Source organism: Ixodes scapularis, unplaced genomic scaffold (genome assembly GCF_016920785.2).
Source record: "Ixodes scapularis isolate PalLabHiFi unplaced genomic scaffold, ASM1692078v2 PGA_scaffold9__187_contigs__length_104089568, whole genome shotgun sequence".
NCBI lineage: Eukaryota > Metazoa > Arthropoda > Arachnida > Ixodida > Ixodidae > Ixodes > Ixodes scapularis.
The window spans coordinates 28,475,987-28,499,115 of NW_024609884.1; the positions used below are offsets into that span (position 1 = coordinate 28,475,987).

General features: G+C 43.9%; 1 protein-coding gene across 3 annotated transcripts; it reads right to left on the minus strand.

The window, feature by feature from the left end:
• Window positions 1-1,214: 1,214 nt before the first annotated feature.
• Window positions 1,215-23,116, minus strand: LOC8028153 (solute carrier family 35 member C2). 3 transcript variants are annotated; one of them, XM_029980101.4, is made up of 9 exons: window positions 22,648-23,116; window positions 19,929-20,143; window positions 19,610-19,682; window positions 15,571-15,739; window positions 13,216-13,299; window positions 8,574-8,749; window positions 6,709-6,838; window positions 2,441-2,520; window positions 1,215-1,913 (listed from the first exon to the last, which is right to left on the minus strand). In XM_029980101.4, exons 1-9 carry the CDS (start codon window positions 22,870-22,872, stop codon window positions 1,863-1,865), a joined length of 1,203 nt encoding a protein of 400 aa, XP_029835961.1. In that variant the 5' UTR covers window positions 22,873-23,116; the 3' UTR covers window positions 1,215-1,862. The 3 variants fall into 3 exon arrangements, with proteins under 3 accessions (XP_029835961.1, XP_029835960.1, XP_042143216.1); XM_029980100.4 differs by lacking the exon at window positions 2,441-2,520 and having other exon boundaries at window positions 22,648-23,115; XM_042287282.1 differs by lacking the exon at window positions 2,441-2,520 and having other exon boundaries at window positions 22,763-22,841.
• Between the last annotated feature and the right edge of the window lie 13 nt (window positions 23,117-23,129).

Below are 23,129 nucleotides of genomic sequence, written 5' to 3' on the forward strand. Positions count from 1 at the left end.
ATATACTGTAAACAACTTATTTTTCGTGGGCTCAATATTTCGCAATTCAAGTCAAAGCTGAAGTTTTGGAATAATTCGGGGGTTCCAATTTTCGTGACTGGGTGGGATCTCAATATAGATTCTAATGTGTTTACATTTTACCGGAATTGTTCGTGGGACCTACTTTTCGCGAATTGTGGGCTATTCGGAAAAATTAGGTCCTCGCGAAAATTAAGTTGTTTACAGTAGTAGCACAGAAAGGTGAGGAACAGGTTTCTGTGGTAGTGACTGCTATGTTCTTTCCATCTCTTCAGCCGAGAGTAAATACACTGTCTGCACCAATAAACTGTCTCCTCTTGCGCCTATTTTCAGAATTTGTGCATAAGTGAGTGTGGGTCGACGGTTGGAAGTGTGCAGTTTCTACCCCACTGCTTTCAAGGCGAACAGAGGAAAGTCCATGCATAGACTTCACTTTATTCAACCTTGATTGGGGTGTCACAAAATAAAATTATGGTCACACATACTGACATCTTAGTTATAAAGGTCAAAGGCAGAGAATCGGCAAACCTAGGCATCAACTAGGACTACGAGCAGACTTGCCGATTGTCTGATTAGGGTTTTGCTAAATGCCAGTTGGAATGCTTATGTGACAGGAACATTACATCCAAAGCAGTTGCACGTTTGATGCCTGTCAACTCCTATTTATTTTCTGCAGTATACAGAATGCTGAACGATTACAGCTTGGGATTTCACGAAAAGAAGTCTGCCGTAATTATCCAAATGTAGTGTGTTCCAAAGAACACTGGGGCAATTAACGAGCTGAACTTTCTCTGTCCAAATAATAATTCGAAAAACAAGGTAGTTTGCAAAAGGGAATGGCACTGTGGTAAATGAGACTACATCCTAGTTCTTAACACTTTCTCTAGCCAAGAATCGAACCACGGACCCCGTGGTCTGGTGCTTCACTCCTGTCAGTGGAGTGGCTTAGATCAATGCCATTACAGCTGCTATGTTGTTTTCTTACTTATATCGTACATCTCCCTAGAAACAGCCCCTCAGTTTGCATTTGTTTACAATCATAATTTGGAGAAGCTCTTCCACTCCTACTTTCGTTAGTGCTTCCCAGCAACAAATCGGCACAACTTCTACCTGCCTGTTGTCTACAGTAATTTCTGAAAGTGTAAAATATGTGGTCCTCTTTCTTTTTTTTATATATATATACATATATATAATCATTGAAAGAAAGAAAAACCGCACTCTCATTTATTGCAAGAAATAGCTTCATGGCTTTTTACCCCCACATTTTCCACAACTTCATGTTGGACAATAGCAGGTACGGAATACAACACTACATTTAGAAAGCACCCTGACTAGCTCTTGACCTCAAACTAATAGAACATAATTGCAACGACTAGCATGAACAATGCTGGTACTCTAGGCCTTTCTATAATTGTGGATAGTTGCTCGAACGGCTCCCATCATAAAATTCAGCTCAAACAAAGACTCGAATATTGCACCAAGACAATCGCTCGCATGGAAGTTGTGCAAGCATCCTACCATCATGCATGTCGCTGATTCAACTCGATTTTTAATGCCATACATGCATCTGGCCAAGATTTATTGCGGGTCTTGACATGCTGAATCTGGCAATGCAGTACAGTATTAGCCTTGCTCCAGCCTTGGACTTTTAAGGATCACCAGATCCCGAGCTTGACCACCTTTGAAACTCGTTGGCATTCTCATGCCATTTCTGGCTGCCTGTCCAGCTTTAATCTAGATTTACTCGCTTGTTCCAGTGGACCGAGGAGGCCTCTTTCCAAGCGAATGCAGTTCGAACAGGACTAGCTCTTCTTGCTCACTCAGCTCCTCGGCATCATCGGCAGTCAGAAGATTTTGCTCTGACTCCAGATGCTTGTGAAGTGGAGTGTTTTCCTCTGAAAGAGGTGCCGTTCCAGGCAGCAGCGTTTAAAACACACCCCTTGACATTAGGCCACTAGCAAAGCATGAACAAGCACTGTTGCAAAGGTTCCAAATAAATGCTAAAGGAAATACTTGTGCAGGAAACAACCTTATCTGAAAAATTGCCATGTGACCTTGCTTTACAGTTTTCGTAACATGCACACCCTGCACGAGGTTTAGCCACGATGGCTTCGAGATAAATGTAAACGGGGGCATAGTGTAGGGGTGGCATTCAAAAGCTGACAGCATTCCATAGGATTATCAATAGAGAGAGAGGTGGGGTTATTGAAGCGTAGGAAAGCCAGGGCAAAGCAGAAAGAAGGCTGTCAAACCAAAACGTGCCACTGCTGATCAGCTGATAGTGAACAGTGGAGACGTTAGGTTTGTCCCAGCGTTTTGCATGCGTAACAGAGGCACTTGTCAGACTGGGTAAAACAAGAAAGTATGGGATGCAGCGGACAGGCAAGAGGAGGCAGGCAGACGTGACGAGCGTCACACCTACCTTTCTGCAAGTCACAAGTGGAAGAAGCGATCCAGGAAGAAGCATGCACGTGACCCGCATCACGGAATCGACACCCAGCCCTGGAATAACACGGGGGAGGGGGCTTTGAAGGTCGTGGCGGGTCACGTGGAGAGAAGGAAGGGCAGAGCGTGCAAAGATGACAAGCACCAAGGAGCATAGTGTTAGATCCATTTAATTTGCCAATACACAGTAGAACCTCATTGATACGTTATCGGTTTATACATTTTCCCGGCTGTTATATGCAGAAATGCCTGGATCCCATTAAGCACCCATAGGAATGTACACATCAATGTCCCATTTGTCGTGTTTGCTTTCCCATTTCTTATGTCCAAACGCTGCCACCTGACACGACGTGTAGGACCATGGCTGCCGCCTTCCTTTTGCTCCGCTCTCCTCTCCGAGCTGTGCTTGTCATTCTTGCCCTGGCAGGCATGACCTTGATCTAGGCACACAAGGGATCCAGGCTTTCGCAATCTCTAATTCATCTTGCCATCCCCTTCTTCAACACGCACACGTCGAGCTTCATCACTTTTCACCAACATGTGACCTTGCTTTACAGTTCTGAAATTTTGGTCAATCATATAGGTCGACATTCTTAGTTTAACCCTTTGCGGTCAGATACTCTGACCAACTTAATGGTCATTCCAGTCAGGAACTATTTTAGACGCATGGGCCCCGAAAAAGTAAAATTATTTCGGTGTACATAGGTGACGTCTCGCACTGAATGTAAGGACAGGAAAGTCCGGGAGATTGTTTGTGTACAAACTCCGGACCGATGTTGGTGGCGGAGCGGCTCCGTGGTTGCTGTCTTAAGCAGTCGTTTCATATTCATCACTACTTTCACTCAAGTCACAGAGATCGCCTCTCCATCATCTGATGAAAGGATATAGTCGTCCTCTTCACTGAAATCGTCGTCACTTTTAGTTACATCACGCAGAGTTACATAAAACGAGCATGGCTGGAATGTGGCTATAACCGTCGTGCTAGCGAAGTTGAAATTTGCGCACTCCTCCATTGCGCAAAAAACATGACATAGAACATGTCTTCTTTTTTTTTTTATGACTAGTCCTGCCCTTTATGAGAAGAAACTCGAACCCTTTCAAGAGTGATGTGATTGAAGTGTTTTTTCCAAGAGATGGCGCCACCAATCCAGCAAAAAGAGCGAAGGAGCATGTTTAAAAGGACGCGGGAATGCATGTCGGGCGACGCCCCGACTCCTGACTGGAAGCGCGTTTCTCCGATGTCGGGCCTGGCCCGCCACCTGACCGCAAAGGGTTAAGGCCCCCTAGTTTTAAAAAACGGTTGAAAAAGAAAGAAAAGGCTCGAGGTACACCTAAGCACTTCTTATGAGTTGTAAATGCAAAAGCATGCGTGCCGTTCTTCCGCGTTTCGCTTGCGGCGTATCTGTGTCGGCAATGCGAGTGCTCTCCTCGCAGCTCTGACCTTGGACACGCGCACAGGCACGCTCGTGGCACGAACACGCAGCGCCATGGGGCGACAGTCGTTGAAACTGACGTGCACAGCGGCTAATGCCCCTGTCGACGCGCGCCAGCCAATGGGATTGAAGGCGAAATCCGTCAGCTTTACTCCGCTCTTTTGGGGTTGGGGAAACTAGGTGCCGTTGCCTAGGCTTTTCACGTGGTTTCATAGCCGCTTGGAGAAAGGATTTAAAGTGCCGTTTGGTGTGCTTCAATCTGATGACGTCGGCTCGCTCCATGGGACAGTTAATGCTTTTGCATTAGTAAATCAAGTCAAAGCATATTTGAAGAAATATGGTAGTTCTCCACAGCCATCTATGGAAGCACTGCATGAGAGTTGCTTCCTGTCCCTTCTATGAGCCCTCAAACAGCGTTATCGGTTTGATAAACTTTCTACATGATAAACTTTTTCACTGCGGTCGCTTAAAATACATATCAAAGGGGTTCTACAGTACTACCCGTATACCAGTGCAGAGCAATGTTCTTGTGCAGTGTTTTTCAAAATGGGCTGCCCAGGGTAGAAAAAGATGCGATTGTAGTTGTTTTTCTGGCCTGTTTTGAATTCCCAGCTTCTTTATGCGACTGTCATGGGATACAATGCGAAAGGATTGCACATTTTGTGTATTGATGTTACTCTTATTGTTATATATACAGAGCTTCTTTACCCGAATCTGTTCAAGTAGTACTGTCGAGACCAGTTATAACGAAGTCAACGGGAATCGGAAATTGCTTCGCTATATCCGCTTCTTCGTTATATCTAGACTCGTACAAATAACATGAAAAAAAAAACGCACACACGGGTTGTTACGGGCACATGTTTATCGAGCTTGCAGAAAGCGGTCAAGGCTTCCCTGGTGTCTTCTGCTAGATCGGAATCGCTTCTCCCCAACTGCGAGAAGCTCCAATCGAAAAAGATCCTGCTACGTATGGACTGCATCAACAGCTGCGACGGTTGCCGCAGAGGACACCGGCGGTGGTTGGCATTCTTTACGTTTATGCGCACACCGTCGAGGATGGCACGCTTTTGATTCAAGGAGATTGCCTTCGTCTTCCCAGTCGAGGTGCCGGCGGTGCCGGGACTCTCCATCGTTGAGTGGCGATGATTCGCTGAATCGGTGCTTCAGCGAAGTAGACTTTCGTGCAAGAGCGACCTCACCGACCAGACGCCGACACAAATTACAAAGCAAACAAAGAAGTGGCACGGCACCGAGTTTGCTCTCAAGCTCGTCTTTCGTCAGTATAGAGAGCCTAAATTTAACAGAGGCAACTGCTCTATCGGGGTCATGTGGTTTGTGGGCCGCATTTGCAAAACAAGTTGCAGCCTGCAAGGATTCAAAACTCAAAAGTGTTCACCTTCTGCAAACACATGTGCCTCTCCAGCCAGTTTTCTCGCCACACTGGCCATGCGACTATCAAATGCAGGCGTACTTACTGCTAACTCTCTTAAATCTAGGTTCTCCGTCATCTACACCGTTACATTGTCGCTAGCGCCCTGAACGCCCCTATCGGTATGCCACGATGGCTTCTCCGGGTGCGATGCAGTAAAGCCGCTTCCCAGATAAGGAGCGGGGAGCTGACGACGTTGAAGAGACTGCCGCCGGCGACCTTTCCAGCATCCTCTGCAGCCTGTTTTCGGTGGCTTTCCTTGGCCGTGGCAGCAAAGTGCGGAGGTGCGAGACTTAGTAAACTTTCAGAACTTTATTATTTTTTTTAAACTATCACAAAATTTTTCTTCGCTATATCCGCGGGAGCCGCTCAATTTCCTTTGCTAAAAACAGATAAAAATGCATTGAAAAGTGCAAATGGGAATGGGAAATCATGATCGCTTCACTGCAACCGCGATTTCGTTATAACCGACTTCGTTATAACCGGTCTCGACAGTACTCAAGCTCGTTCACTCTCTATAGATGGTTTTTCCTATGTCATATCTCTGTTTCCATATCTCCAGTAACGGTTTTGCATAGCAAACAATTTCTTCTTCACACATGCAAGTTTCAAATGGTAGTATATGTACAAACATGACAATGCAGCTTTTCATGCAATTCAAATGCGCAATTGGAATTGCATTGGGTAGAATATTTTGACGAAACTTTAAAGTTCTTACTGCAGACGTAATTCTGCTTTAGGTGGAACAAAACATACCAGAAACATCAACCACGTTAGGTGTCAGCAAGCACCAGCATTGGTTAATAGGACAAGCACAGGCTTTAGTGGTTTTTATTTCTATGTAACATTCACCTCAAGTTCAGGTTCAACACAGACACATAAAAGTCAAAACTAGAGCCATCTGATTAACAGATCGGTCCTCTGAGAGGTAAAATTCACGGCGTTAGTCAACTTCCACTCTATCATGGGATCCATTAGTACTAGAATCCGGTCACTGTACGCCCGGGCTGCGATATTATATACTTCCATTAAGGGCATATTACCAGAGTATTCCTGTGACACGACACCCCTTGGTGCCCCCACTTCACCTGCGTGCCCTCAGAAACCAGTTTGGTAAGCACCTACAAAAGTAAGCCTGAGCAGGCCAGGCAAGCACCTGCACCTTAGTTTTTAGAGTATTCAGCCATTCAGCAGATATAGCAACCACTTCAACCGTGAGTGCTACCTTCAGTTAGCCCTCCCATGGCAGGGTGTGAACTTCATACACTTTTGAGCAGAAGCCTGCAATGTGCTTTCGCCGTCAGGCTACATAGGTTCCTCCAACCAATGACAGCTTGGGTCGCTTTCGTCTCCACAGCATCAGAGACAGTGTAGAACCCTCACCGTTGCTGTTGAGTGACTTGACAAGCACATGCAGAGCGATGCCCAGGAGACAGATGACAAGGCCGACAAAGTTCATGAAACTTATTTCGTCCCCGCTGTAATTGACGGCGAGGTACAGCGTGCACACCTCCTGGAAGGAGAGAAGGAGATTTGGGCTGCTCAAAGAATACAAGTCACTGGCCTAAAACCGGGAGGCCTTTACGACCTTCGCTGAATCCATCAGCAGCAGCCCTATGTTGACCATCCAAACTGACCAACTGATTCTCTTCCACACAGTTTCAAAAACTAAAGATCAACCAGACTGTTTGGCACAACTGCTTAGCTTGCTGTAGCGCAAGAGGCTCTGGGCCATAAGCCGTGCACAAAGCAGTGATTTGGCAAGCAATGAATGAACAAACTAAAAGAATCCCCACTGTCACAAATACAAAAATTCTCATTAGTATACCGTGCTCTTATATTCTACCTTTCCATATGCACGTATCGCACTAGCCCTAGTAAAGCTGTGGTTTTGCTTAAACAGCTTTTTGAACCACCGGCTACTTTACTTGACCTAGCGACTGCCTGCAGCGGCCATTACCACAAGAGTCACGATGTCACCAACCAGGTTTGCTTGCCCAGCACAGGCAGTGGAATGAGTAAACAGAGCAGCTGAGCATGGCTGTAGTGTAGCTGGCCTCTGCACAGCAACTAGTGTGAGTTGAGGCACGGGATTCCCAGTTTAACATTTACCAGTAGCCTCAACGTAACAGATGGAAACATCAGTAATAAACCTCAATTTAGTTGCATATTTTAAAATAGAAAATAAGGACAAAAAGCTGCAAAGCAGCTTGACGGTGGTCCAAGCCCCCCCCCCCCTCCACAACGGTGAAAATTCCAAGATAAGCAAATGTGGAAAAAACAAAAGGGCGGAAAGGTCAATTTTATTTGTACTATTTGGGTTCACATAACTTGTCTAAAACGTTCCTATCCAGCTGCCATTTTGGTGCAGAGGTCAGAGTGCTCACATTACGCCCAGAAATGCAGGTTTGAAACCTGACTGAGAGGATTTTTTAGTTCAGTTAGCTTTCACTCAGTGATGCGCTCCGTAGATTGGCGACGTCACAAACTGTCAATGTTGTCTGAGCACAAATGGTAAAAAGTGCATGCATTTTGCTAGCTAAATAATGATAGACATTGTAAACCTCGGGCATGGAGAGACGCAGGACAACCCCACACACGACACAGTGCTTAACCTGCTTGCCTACATACCTGCTTTAACAAAACAAAAAAAATAACATTTTTTTTAAATTTCTTTAAAAAATGTGAAATTTGCATTATTGAGTTACACACAGCATGTTCTTTTAGACGTCAGCCCACTGCTACAATTCCCGCCCACAATCCGACAGATGCATTCACTCTGCCTCCGTGATGTCGCAATTTGGTGCACCCTATCTTTAAATTGTTGCAACACATATTGGTGTTTCTCAGAACCACCTAGTAAGTATTTGGCAGCAGAGGCAGACCAGAGAGGTCCGTTCAGCCGTAACCTGTCTGCCAGTCGACCGATCCACGGCTACCACGGCAGCCATGGGTTTGGACAGAGCGATGAGAGGGAGGTCTCGTTACCTGCCGTGCGGTCCTTTCGACAACCAACCACTGGAGTCGTGACAATCTCTGCCATTCCCTCCGCAACCCCCAACGTGTTGCCTCTTTGTAGATGTAAAAAGGTGCTAAGCATGCCAGTCAGACATGCACTTCAGGCACCATACTATTAATACTTAAGCTGCTGAGCAGCAACGAATCAAATCTCGGGAATCTCGGTGTACTTTGTGACGATCTCGAAACCCAAGTGGTAGCTCTGGGAGTGAACGAGTCAGACAACGCACCTTGACGATGCCTGCGATGGACAGGGTCAGGCTCGACGTGTATGTGAGGAGTAGGTACTCGCTCAGCTCCATGAAAAAGGCGAGCACCGACCCCGCCAGTACGTACTGGCCCGTGCGCACCAGCATCTCCACCTCGTGGAACCGAAACACCTTCTCAGAGGTTGCAATTGGGATTCCTGCAAGCGGAGAAACAGGTCATGACCGTTGGGCATCTACCGCAGGCAAAAGTGCCCGGCTGCTCCGCCCGAGAATGGTCAGGTCGTACGTTGTCCGGGAACTAATATTTCCTCGGTTTGCGATAGCTTCCCGTATCGTGCGAATATTCTATTTCACGTTACCAGACAGATGCAACGTAGAAAATTTAAGGCGAAAAACAAATTTATCCAGGTTTGGCAAAAAAAAAATGTCTACACTCGTTTTCACCACAAGAACCATAGTAAAAAAAGTTCGGCTCCTCACGTATCACGACTAATTTCCCCCCCTTATGTAGATAATTAAGATAGATATAGGTGCATTTTAGATTAGATATATGTTACCTTATCAAGACGTACACGCTTCAAATGCCAAAAACATTGCTCTTTCCTCCGACAACCAAATCCTGTAAGAAATACTTTGCGCGGTTATGAACAATGCGCAAAACTTCCTTTCTTCTTGAGGTGAAAACATGTGTAGTTATTTATATGCCGAAAAATACCGCAGATGTCTAGTCATTTATATACCGTAAAATACCACAGAAGCGCCCACTTTCGTTCAAGCGCCTACTATTTACATTCCCCAAACTTGGAAATTCTGCACATTATACCTTAACTGCCCAATTTGACCGAACAAGCGCGCATGTCTAAGCTAACCCAGCCTTTAGTGAAAACAAGGTGGGTGCTCCCCAAATATTTTACGATATATATATTTATCCGCAGGGTAAACAACCTGGGAACAAGAAAGAGTTGCCATCTCCTACGGACACTCATTACAGGTTCTAGAAACTAGACTATACAAAGCACAATGAATTAGATGTCCGAATGAATTTGTCCGACTATAGATTTCACCTTTTGGGGTAATGTTACTTTTTGCCTTGCTAACCCCTCGAGTCAGAATTATCTTGCACTAAAACAAAGCAGGCATTTAGTGGTCAAAAAATAAAATTCATTATCAAAGTGTTCATGAAAAACAGCCAAAGGTGCTAGATCTAGGACTGTACAACTAGGAGTCTCGGAATCTTGGTTTGCATAAGCGCAGACAAGCGCCGAAAAAATAGGAAGGGCCAAGAAGTTGACGTCATTTACGACACCTTCTTGTCCCTGCCTATTTTTTCGGCGCTTGTCTACGATCATGAGCCAACTGGCCCAAATTGCCACATTAATAAGATAAAAGAGATAAAGGCATTATGCTTACACTCCTGACGATAAATGGCACAAGTCGTAATTGTTGGGGCGTGTGCAACAATTGACCGAAAGACAGAAATGAGACTGTCGAGGGAAACCCGGCATCTGACCGCAACAGGAATCATTTTTTGCCGGGTGACATTCGACACATGACCTCCAAGGATTAATACCCGTGCCACACGGGCAACTCGAATGCCGTTTACAACGAATGACATTCGCCCCAAGTGTCATTCGACTGGTGCTCCACGGCCTGCACAAATGGCATTCGCTGCGAATGTCATTTGTGCAGGCCGTGGAGCACCAGTCAAATGACATTTGAGGCGAATGTCATTCGTTGTAAACGGCATTCGAGTTGCCCGTGTGGCGCGGGTATTAGTCAAATATTGATTCTCAGTTCCTCAAACGCGTTTGTAATTTTTCACTGCATATTTCAGTGAGACTGCGGGGGGGCCAAATGAGGCCCTCCGCATCTACAAAGAAGACTACCTAAGGGGTTATTTGTAACAATGAGGCAATTTGGCTTGCACCCATTTTAATAATACATTCCATTCCACTATTCTAACATTCCTGGTGCAGTCATGTCTCATTAATCCTTATTAAGTGCCGGGCTTCTTTTCCACATGCCGAACACAAATTTTGGTACCATGCAGAAAAATTGTAGCATGCTTTATGGCAGTGGTTCTCAAATGGGGGTCTGCGAAGGCAGTCTAGGGGTCCGCAAAGCCCTGCCTATTCAGGCAAGCCTGGCGATAAAAGTTCTTTTTTCGGACTGAGAAGAAATGTTCTAATTTTCGGGTGAGTTTTCTCATGTGTATGTCAATGAGAGAAGTCTACTTCACCCTAGCCCTTAGTTATATCCACTTATTAAATCATTATCATAATTAACATATACCTTTCCCTTCCCCTCTCTACGAAGGGGACCCTCCATTATCTCTGCCGATCCACAAGGGGTCCACGAAACATCAATAGTTGAGAACCACTGCTTTATGACATACATTTATATATCGAAGACACACTGATCCATGGGCTCAAAGTTAATTAATGTCTGGATGTCTCCAACCTAAGCTATTCTTCTCGAATTATACTTTTCGAGACACATTACTATGCAAAGTGGCACCTTGGCCTTGCAACCTGGGGTCACTCTTTTCAAGCGGCCTTAAGGGGGGACATGGCCTTGGAATTCAAATTTTTCTGAAAAAAAAAATGTTTTTTTTTTTTTTTTAAGGATATGTTTATGTTTATTAACTTCAAAAGAATGGTTTCAGAAACTTTCATTTATAAACATGCAGGATTCATCTCGCAATAAATTATTTTCGACAGGTCGGCAGTCCTCCGAGTCAGCAAGGAGCAAGTTTTTTGTGTTTTCTATTCAGTGCTGCTTCATACTTATTTAACATAGCTAGAACACCTTGCCCCCATTGGAAGTGCCATTTACTCTAGATTTTGCCCGTAGAAGCTTTCCAAGTTTACAAGTATCAATGGCCAGGAAAGCCCAATACATCCAAACAGAAAAAAATCTGAAAATTTGGTATGGGCAATCTTATTGGTTGAGACCTGAAACAGGGTTTACGATTGGTCATTCCCAGTTACGTGATAGTTTGTTATCTTCAGTAACACTTTTACAGTATCTTCCACTTCAGATCCTCTTCCTGCTTTGCTGCTCTTCTTTAGTGCGATTTGCCTCTTAGTTCTTGCCAGTTTATCTGTGAAGGTATGCCTGCTACAAAAGCTAGCGTGCCTACAAACAACACAAACTGGTAGCTATCGCCAGGGGAACAAGGAAGTCTCAAAGAGGAAGGTGCTAACAATGCACCAGGTGAATTTCGCCTACCTCGGTCTCACAGAAAAGTAAGAAACCTAAAGTTGAAACTTCAACTGCATTTTTCTCAGTTTCACTTTTTGGCAGGAAATTTGGTATGAGGAAATGTATCATTGGACATTTTGAAAGTGTGAAGATTTCATTCAGTGGTGTCTTGGAGTGAAATTTTCTGAGGAACAGGTTAAGGTTCTCATAATCTGAGAAAGCTAAATTCTTCACGACAAAAACTGAATATTTTAAAGTGCAGAAATTTGTGAAAATCATTCGCTCTTTTGGGGTGTTGTTGTTTTTCTCTAGAATTGCATTTTCTACATTTAATTTTCACCTTAACTTGCACTATGGGTATTCTACTTCACATTAAACCAAACATTTTATGGATTGCAATTATTATTTTTCTAAAATACACTTCCTAATAAAGTAACTTTTTTCTGGAGCTTGTTAAGCATAGTATGTTGTAGAATCGGCCTATAAGACTGAAACTTTAGATGTCATCAATCCTAATGGGGTTCAATTCACCCTGAAAGTTTGAATCAATTTGAGACGATGGTTCAAAAGTTGACCCTCCCAGGCCATGCCCCCCCCTAATTAACTTTTTTTCTTTATTAGAAACTGATACTTTCTTATTTAGTTTATTACTAATTTCTATATCTGTGTTTGTCATAAAGCGCAAGGTTCAAGGACATAGATTTGCCTTTCTGGAACAACGAAGGCACAAACCAAGACAGAAGTCCCCCAAACAAAACCTTCCACATTCCATCAACAGTTGTTATTACAAGACAAAATATTGCTCTACACAACAAAATAAAATCAACAGCCCAGTTAGGAGGTAGGGAGAAAATTGAAATTGAAACCTGCATGGCAGCGCCCTTGTGCATACTCGGATGTCCATATTAACCCTCAAAGGGTTGGTATGGACACCTTCATTCCACACAAAAATCATTCATAATGTGAACTGTTCACAATAATGAGATAAAAGTGTGTGCATTTACCCGGTATCTCCCCAAAAATTGTGTCTACATAGCAAGGTAATCATATTAACGATACATTACTGCAATCACATTTAACTGCTGCATCACTGATGGTCTTAGCTAATAATCAAGATTGCACAGGAGACAAAAGCTCATTCCTGCCAAACATACCACCCCGGCTTTCTTGGGTCATCCTCCAAGCACTTGGGTACTTTGTTCTAGCCAATAACTTCTTTATCATTCCTGGCACTGGCAGTACTGGCAGTAGCACCTTGGTCACGACATGCTCTAGAATGTGCGTCTAATTTCTAGCATATTGCTTTATGGCAGTTTCCTAATTTAATTTGACTGAAACAGTTTGCCTTTCTGTTTATCCGGATTACCACCAAATAATAAATGCAGGCGAATATTCAAGGCTCTAACCATGTCTGTGGCAAAACGCCGTGCTCCAATCACAGAACAATGGAAATGCTTGCCTTCAAATGCAATAGCTAATGGGAGGAGGCCAAGGATCATCCATGGCTGGACATGGAAAATCATGTCTATAGGATTGCCCAGGCCTGTTCCAAGAAAGAAAACATAGAACATGCATCAAGACAAGGGCTATGTTACCAAAATAATTAAAATATTTACAATTAACCCACTTATCTGAAACCATATCAAGGGCTGTCCAAACAGGACACTTCAGAAATCGTGAGGCGACACAGTCAAAAGTTGTGGAAGTTGAAGCGGTTGAAGTCCGGCAGTCCGATGTCTGTTTGAACACCACCAAGCAAACATCACGACTTTCCTCTCGCTTCCTCCGCTCTTCAGTGGCTTCGGTGCTCAACAGACCTGACGTCACACGCCACCTGCCAATGGTGTGGCTGCTGTCTGTCCATCCTTGGCCTTTTCGTTTGAAAACCTACCCGTGTCCAGCATCGCTATATCTGTGTTATCGCATGACACGACCCGCTGGAGTAACTCGGATCTATTTGGGTACGATTTGGAACACAGCCCTTCCCTTTCCCGTTTTCGGGACTTGAATAGCAGTGGAGGCCATGAGCGATTGACCAACAGCCAACAGAATGTGTGAGTGGCTGTCCGGACCCATGTGATAAGCATGCTCAAGACGCCCGTGAGGTACACAAGCAAACTTTGACGGAGAAAACCATTCCCCCTGGCAAAAGAGAACAGACGGAAGCGGACCGCCGCACGACACGACAGAGTGGTGTCGCCTCATGATTTCTGGAGTATCCTGTTTGGACAGGACTTTACCGACCTGGACATCTCTCAGTAATTTTTAAACAACATTAAAAAACAGCCCAGTAGAGAAAGTAATTTGAGTTCACATCCAGCAGTTTCAAACAATGACAGCTGACTGCACCAATGGCAAATACCACGCGGAGGATCCACACAGCAGTATGCATGATGGAATCGTCAGGACAATATTATATTACAATGAGTATAGCACTATCTGTTTTATTGGCAAGAAATAACTATGACTGGTCAACTCTAGAGAGAGAAAAGCTAGCCTAGAAGACCAGCAGTATACAGGTTGTTTCACGAAAGGTGAACAAATTCAATATTGCGAAAAGCTACGCATCACACCAAAAAAAAGGCTTGTGTCGTTTTGGTCCTAGGCTAGGGGCCTATTTATGAAAATTACTAAAGTTCGGAATAATTAGGTTGTTAATTAATTTTGCATAATTAATTTTTTAAATATTGAGTTTAAGGGCATGGTTTCAATTAGAAACTTGCTGAGCATTATCAAAAAACACTAAATCAACAAATTGCAGAATGATAGAAGGCACGCGCGGTATTTTAAGGCTTTCTGAATAGCCGCACAACTTCGACGGGTTTTTACGTTTCGGTTTGCAAGCGGAGCGCTTCTCGGCACCGACAGCACCGCACCCCATTGAGAAATAGTGCAACCAACCTCTGCTGCGCTGTCCTCGCGCAACGCAGCAGCGGCTGGCTGCACTACTTCTCCACGGGGCGCGGTGCCGTCGGGGCCTAGATGCGCTCCGATTGCAACCCGAAACTTAAAAACCCGTCAAATTTGTATGGTTTTTCAGAAAGCCGTAAAATCCTGCACGTGCATTCTATCGTTCTGCAATTTGTTTATTTAGTGCTTTTCGATGATGCAGAGCAATTTTCTAATTGAAACCATGCCCTTAAACACAATATTAGTTCAATTCCCGCCTCTGCTTGTTTCGATCTGGATGAGCATCGTACCGGCGTGCGGCCATGTATCACTAGTGTGTGGTGCATGTTAAAGACCCCAGGCTAGCGGTTGTAATGCACTGGCTAAATTGCTCATCTACAGCCGAGACACCAGATGCCCATTGAGGCAGACTAACTTCCGGCTGTATAAACATACACACAACAATTTGCTTTGACACAATATTAAAAAAAGTTAATTACACAAAAATAATTAACAGTCTAATTATCCCGGACTTTAATAATTTTCCTAAATAGGCCCCTGGCCCAGGACCAAAACAACACAAGCCTTTTTTTGTTACGACATATAGTTTTCACAATATTGAATTTGTCCACCTTTTGTGAAACACCCTGTATATCTCTGAAAGTGAACCCTAGGGTGCCTTCATGTGCGCTTTGCTTAGGGTGATGACATCTGGCCATTTTGTTCTGAAGCACGTGAAGGAGCATGTCCCTGCACGCGCTCTTGGCACTGACTGTGCTACGGCGACATTTTGTGTTCAGAGATTTTTTCATATTTTTCCTGTGTGCGCGTGCTGTCGACATCGGGCACTACAAAGGATGGTATCACCCTAAACAGAAGGCCATTGAGGCACTCTAGTGAACTCTAACCAGGCAAAGTCACTCACCCACTTCCTTTCGCTGCATCACCAGCTGTGCTAAGGTCCATCGTAACCCAGCCAGGAATGAGGCACTCAGCACCAGAAAGAAGCCTTCAGTGTTAAACTGCGTCGACTGGTATGTGAACATGAACAGGCCTAGTGCTATGAGCAGCACAATGAACACCAAGGAGCAACGCTGGATCAGGTCACGCCACATGAAGAGAAAACATAGGCACATCAGAATTCGCACACTTTGATGTGGGCCTCCCAAAAAATACCCTCTGGAGTTAAGCTTAACAACCAAGTCTAGGAACCAAGTGCCATATTTTCCAGACTATAGGCTGTACTTCGTCTACCAAAACTTGAGTATGCCGCCGCCAACTGGAGCCCTCACCAAATCTACCTTACCACCCAACTTGACGCCATCCAAAATCGTGCCGCTCGCTACATACTCTCTGTATACGATCATACTTAGGGATGCCGCGAACTTTTTTCGAATCGAAGTTTCGATGATCGAATCAAGCGGTTCGAAAGGTTCGAAAGATTTCGATTTTTCGAATTGTCTATATCGTAAAATTCGACGGAGGTCGAATTTTCGAACTTGTTAAGCTAAGAAGTTCGACGCTTTTCGAACCGTCGAACTTCTTACGCTAAAAAATTCGATCTTTTTCGAACTTTCGAACTTATTGCGCTGGAAGGTTCGATGCTTGTCGAACTTTCGAACTTGACTGACAAAAAAATTCGATGAATTTCGAACTTTCGAACTTCTTTATCAAGAGAATTCGAAAAGTTTCGAACTTTCGAATTCTGAAAAGTCAGAAGTTCGACGAACTTCGAACGTTTAGGGTAAAAGTTCGACGTTCGTCGAACTTCGAAATACCGGCGGACGGTTTCATTTTATTTCAAGTAGTGGGGTACATTCCTAATTTTTTTTTCTCGAACTTTTACACGCGGTGCTGCGTTCCTTACGAAAGACAATGTCGTTTATTTCAATGTTCTGGCATACTTAGGTTTAAAGAAATAAATCCCCGAAGGACCGAGGAAGGACGACGGGTTTTTGACGATTATCGTTTGTGCCAGATTTGAAGCACGCTGCAGCCGGAGCTATTTATGGTAGATATGTTATACTTTTTTTTAAGAATGATCTATGTATAGCTAGGTAAGTGCCGTCTTAAGATGTGATTATTGTTATTCAACCTGAGTTCCGAAGAAATGTCCAAACATGTATCTGCATGCAATTATGACCTAAACTTGATATTTATTTTCGTCAAAGTTGTTTGGGGTATCGCATTTAAATTAACACCACAGACACTACATATCATTGCCATCTGCAGAATACGAAATAATATATTTATTGTTTTTTCACGTTAAGGAATAAATTAACTCATGGGAGAAGATTTCTAATAGTGTTCAAGTTCAGCACGTCATTTAAAGAAAACTTTTTTTTTTTCGCTTCACGTTTCTGGGACGTGTTTCTTTTAGCCTGTACACACTTTGGTAAAAGAAACTTGTTTCGAAGTTCTGAACCTCTGAATATGCAAGAATAGAACACTTCCGACGAATTCTTGATAGTTTTATTTTTCACCTGCTTTTTAATCCCGCATTTATACTTTTTTTTTTTTTTTTGTTACTATCGGCACAGGTGTTTAGGTCGAGAAGACAGCTTTGAACTTCCGAACCACTAAGCATGTGACGAGCAGTGCTTTCTGACAACGAGTTTCTAACAATGACCATCTACGCAACCTTTTATGCAGTGAAGAGCGACAGTAGCTATACATATGCATAAATAATTTCAGATTAAAATAAGCTTGACCACGCCCTCTTTCCCCTTTAACAGTCCGAAATACCTGCAAGGGAAAAAAGGAGGCTGAAGCCCCCCCCCCGCTACCCTCTTTCCCCCAGTTTTTCCTCTTCCGACGCCACTTGTATGGTAGAACGCTCCTCGACCTCGAGTTGTGTCGGCTTTTATGCTCTTTGCGAGGCGATTCCTCCGTCCCAGAATATAAACCTCCAGGACAATTATAAACTTCACCGGATCGGATTACTACCAGCGTGCAAGGGGTGGCGAGCTAGTTTGCCAGGTCGCTTCAAGGTTTTTCTGAGCCTCAACCTCCTGCTCGCGCCTGGCCGTTTCGAACTGGATGAGTCTCGTAAAACAGTGTGTTCGTGCAATCACGACTGCGTGATGCAAGTTAAAGACCCCCCCCCCCCCCCCCGGGGGCTGGCAATCACAATTCTGCACTGGCAAATATTCCAGCACATCCGGGACACTCGTCGTCTCATTTAATTGCCTGACCAACTTCGCAGAATCTAGATATCACACTTTAACTTTTCTAAACTTGATTTTGTGAAAACAAGTGAGTCGTGAAAACGTTATTTGAAACTGAAACTGTGGGAAAACTTGAAAATCGGACTTCGAACCTTGAAAACTTGGACTAGAAAGGAATTCAAAATCTTCGAAGCTTTTTTTTTTTTTTTTTTTTTTTTTTTTAAGTTAGCGTTAAAAGAGAATCGAAACCTTCGACTTTTCGAACTTTATGCAAAAAGAAATTCGAAATCTGCGATTGTTCGAAGTTCATGTCTATAAAAATTCGAAGCGTTCAAAGTTTTCGATTTTTTTTTTACATAGAATTTCGAAATCTTCGAATTTATCGAACCTGAAGTAAAAAGATATTCGAAATAATCGAATTCGAAATTTTAGAAACCGTGAAAGCTTCGAAATTTTCGAATTCGAAACTCCGCTGTGGTCAAAAGTTGCGAATTTTTCGAAATCGAACCTCGGTCGGTACGAAAATATCGAAAATTTTCGGAATCGAACCTTAGTTCGCTTCGCAAATATCGAAACCTTTCGAAATCGAACCTAGGGTGGTTCGCGACATCCCTAATCATACTGCTAGCGTTACGGCTCTAAAGTCTCAATTAAACCTAACTTCATTAGCTACCCGCCGTAAATGCTTGCGTCTCTGCCTATTTCATAAAATATTCCACCATCATCCGGACATTAGATCGATGCTTTTACAACCTTTTCCCCGATCCTCTCGTAGATTAACAAACTCTAATCGTGTGCAGCACATCTCTGGATCCACTAACGCATTTAATAACTCATTTTTTCCCCTAGCGATTTCAGAATGGAATGTACTACCTGAGTGCATCGCCTTAACAATATGCCTGGACGCTTTCCGTTTCTCCTTGTTTTTGCATTTTCAAGGGGAATAATGACTGCCTGTTTGCTCTCTAATTTTGGTTCCTTGGCGGATTATTATTGAGTGCGTGTTTGTTGATGAAATAGTTGCTGTTGTTTCATTGTTTCTTTCGTTGACTGATAAGCGATTGATCCCCCCCCCCCCCTTCCCCCCCTTATCTAATGTCCTCGAAAGAGGACCTTTAAGGGAAAATGAATGAATGAATGGTAATTTAGTGCGAGAAGAGTTTAAATAAAAGATTTAAAAGTAATAGTCCTTGGTCCGGGGGGGGGGGGGGGGGGGGGGGGCTAATTTAGGTCTAAACCATTACTTTCTCAGATATCAAACAGTGCACCTAGCACATATTCTGCCCCTAAAAGATCTAGGCGAAAAATGATGTCTCGTGTAACCACATGCAAGACATTGCTATGATGTAGAAACCACAGACCATATAACTTATCACAAGTAAAGCTGCTACAACCAAAATGTAAATTTTGAGAGATGAACCAAGGCTAGAGTTGCGGAACATCTTTTGGTATTCAGTTTTGTATGCTTCAGTATTTAGCAAAATGAGTGAAGATCTCAAACTGAACTGTTGCGTCTGTTGGTGGCAGCAAGTTGTGAAGAAAAAATAAACACACAAGGCAACCGGGGCTACATGTGCACCTTTTAAAACCGTTCATTTTCTTCACCTCTTGTTACCTCCCTTTCCCAGTTTCAACATCTGGGCCGGGTTCATGTCAATGTACTTTTGTAAGAAGTAACTGCTGGTGCTAGTGAACAAAATGCACATGTTGTCCTAGTTGCCCTACAGAGTAGTTTGCCGTAAAGAGAGATATACCTATGTGCACAGAGCTCAGCAGTCGTAACAGCTGAATACTCACCCTTTTTTCAAGACCAAAAACTAGCGAAAAACCAAGGATGAAGATGATGCACGTCGACTTCGTCATTGTGTACCTAGAACAAATAGTTTGAGATGTATCAGAAAGCAGACCAATTAAAACCATACCTGTCTAGCACAAAATGCACTCAACCTCTTTAAGGCGTCTGAGGGAGGTTAGAAACACAAACTTCAACATTAATCGCAAGTAATTAGCGGTGCCCGTGAAACTAAGAAAGCATAATAGGACCGTTCAGGAAGTTAACTATTTAATTACTATCCCAGCATTTGTGTTTGAAATGCATTATCAGGAAGCAACTCACAGGGATACTGTGATGAACTCGAAACTCCAGTTGGAGAAGCCGATGTCGAGGGCACTTGCAACTCCTGTGATGGCGAGCTGCTTGACATACACAGACCACGTGAGCAGAATCCTTGGCCGACCCGTGCACATTTGAAAGACCAGGCGGATCACACCAGATAAGATGAACTTTACTACAAGGTGGCATATTACCACTGTGAGTGGGAACCGGAACTCCTGCAATGAATTTGTAAACATCTTTAAATTCTCTGCACTCTCACGTTCAAAACTATGTTTACCAAGATGGTCATAATGGGAAAGCCTCACTTATGCCACAATTAGAAGAGGACCATCTGAACTTTGCCTCTAGAATACCAAGAAAGGTTTTGGTTCGTGATATTAAGCAATATCGCATTCAATTGCAGATGACAAAATATTCTCAAGTCCAGTGGACATGCCAAAATGAACTTTATCAAGCGAGATTTTTTCAATATTGGCAAAGCAAAAACTGCAGTGATAATATGCTAGCATCTTGGGAGATGCTAGCATATTATCACTTGGGTAACGAGATTTTTTTTTTAAATGCGTGATTACATTGTAGCTCCTCCCATCACTGACTTCACACATTTAAGTTATGCAGTGCAATCAGTTCAGTGAAATCTAAATCTGATGGCAGCACTAATTTATACACTACTGAAAGAAAATTGCTTAAGTCTAGCATGGTGCACATCTTCAATTTTGTGCCAATTTATATCTGCTTTATTATAAAAGGGGAAGGCCTCCGATTACAGCACTCGAGTGCAATATCAGATTGAAAAATATTGCTTTTGTAGGAATGAAGGCGCATGATCAAAGATTGGCTTGAGAAATTACTCATATCTTACTTTGAAAGCACATTGTGTTTATTATAGCTTAACTGATCTACAATCAGGAAAACTATGGGCTGTTTAGTGGGAGCCAATAGTCAGAGGGGATGTCACGTGGCAATCCGACCTTCCTGTGTGGCATTTCCTCTGCATGGTAATCTCCACCTTCCACAAGGGAAGGAGGGGCATTTGGCATTTTTCTTCTGCCAACGATAGGGTACAAGGTGCAAGCACCCAGCTGCATAGAGAAGCCTTTATTATACAAGTTCTGAAAAGGACACCATTAAAAGGTTTCCTGCGTGCTATGAAGCCTCCCTGCTGAACCTAGCTTGCTTTTGAGGTCTTCATCTTCATAGCTTCCCACCTCCAAGGACATAGCCCTTAGCCTTTATGCCTCCGAGTGCAGTACCTTGTATGGCAGCTCATTCCCTCTGCCCGTCACAGCAATTCATAGTGTTGCCAAGCGTACATTGCACCAAATTTACTTACTAACTCACTTAAAAGTGCACAATCTCTCAGTTAGTTGTGACTACACTTTCAGAACACTGATACCTATTTCATTTGAAAGCAGTTTTATATGAAATTCTTAAGGTTATCAGTATAAGGTAAGGCAGTTTGGTTCCTCCGTACTACTTCTTCAATCTGTATGTCGTCAGAGCTCATGGAAAAGCTAGGTTGAAGCTAGCTTCATTTGTGATCTCTTAGCTGCATCAGGTAATTATGTACAGGGGCTAAGGTGGTTTCCTCCGTGCCCTTGAAAGAACATTCTGGCCTCCCATCAACAGGTAGGAACCTATCTGTTGTGGTTGCAGCGTGACACAGGGCTGCCATAATTAAATTTAGGTGCACATGCATAACTGATACCAAGCCATTTATAGGTGGTGTTCACTGGATGCCATATTTGAGGTTACTGCCCACAGCACATGCTCGGGATGAGGTCTTATTTATGGCATCCCAAAGAAGACAACCTTGTTGTGCAATGTATGTGTTAGAAGTGTTGTAGAAGCTTGCTGTCAACACAAGCTCAGCAGCAGCGAGCTCAACTATGGTCGCCAGTGAATACCACCTATAGACCTTTTTCACAAGAGCGCCGCCATCTTGAATGGATGTCCTTTCCAGTATGGGCGAAAACTCTCTTTCGCCGTCGCCACGCCAATAGAAGACATGATATAAACGTAACCGTCCCACATTATCGTTATGCCTCCCCCCTATTCTTTTACTATTTACAGGTTGAAAAATTTTATTATTTTTTCATCGCCCATACCAGATATGCCTATTAGCTGGCTGGGGATGAGAGTACATGAAAAAGGTCTATATACTGACGTAACATAGTAATCCTGAAATTCCACTCCTTCATCACAACACAACTGCCATATAATCGTGCAATCGTTAGACATGCCACCTGTTGGACCAAAACGCCAAAAACAGGCGGTACTTATCTGCCTGCGAAAAAGAAAAGCTTCCTAGCTGACAGCTTACTGCCTATGGCAAGCTGCCCCTACAAGGCATCGTAACAGGCCATGACGTCAGAAAGATGTCACAGGCCACTCTGTTGACGAAATTCGTGCTTTCAAACATATGACAAGCGCAAAGCGTGTCCATCTGCAAGCCATATGGCAAACGACAACACGAGTTTTTCCGAACGCGGATCCTTCACAACCTTGAAAGCTCGATCGTTCCTCCTCCTCCGATTAGATACTCCTAACCCCCACGTTCCAACCGCGGCAGTTATTATGTCCGCCTCGGCAAAGATAGATCCGTTCGGACCTATCGCAAGAAAACGGACAATCAGCAACATGGTTTCCTGCTTCCACGTATGTGACGCCGGTCCGTAACTAGGCGACTGGTCAAAATGAACGGAGTGTTGTCGTTTACCTTGATGAACCATTTCTGGTAGAAGGTTATTCCGATGGAAAAGCAGTAGTACAAAACAATGAGTCCGATTGTCCTGAGCGCGACTGCGGTGTACCGAACAGCGTACGTCCTGTACCGTGACGGCTGCACTGAACGAGATCCTTGCAGACGCCGGTAGCCGAAGCACCCGTAGCGTTTCGCCGAACTGCACTTCGACGACGATGCGCTGGAAGTTCCGAGTGACATTTCACGTGGACTGTTTCAGAGCAGCGTGGCTCCGCGGAAGCGAGGTGCTGCGCTGACACTGTCGAGACGCGCGCATACGCGACATTGGGTAAACACAGCCACGATTGGAACTTCGACGGACACGAATGACGCCCCGTCGCCTACTTTTGGGGTGTTTGCGTCGTGAAGTCGGTAAACTCGGATCACAGCACAACTGACACAAACCGCAACAAGCCAACACGATAAAAATCGATGGTAAAAATAAAAAAACACCGGCG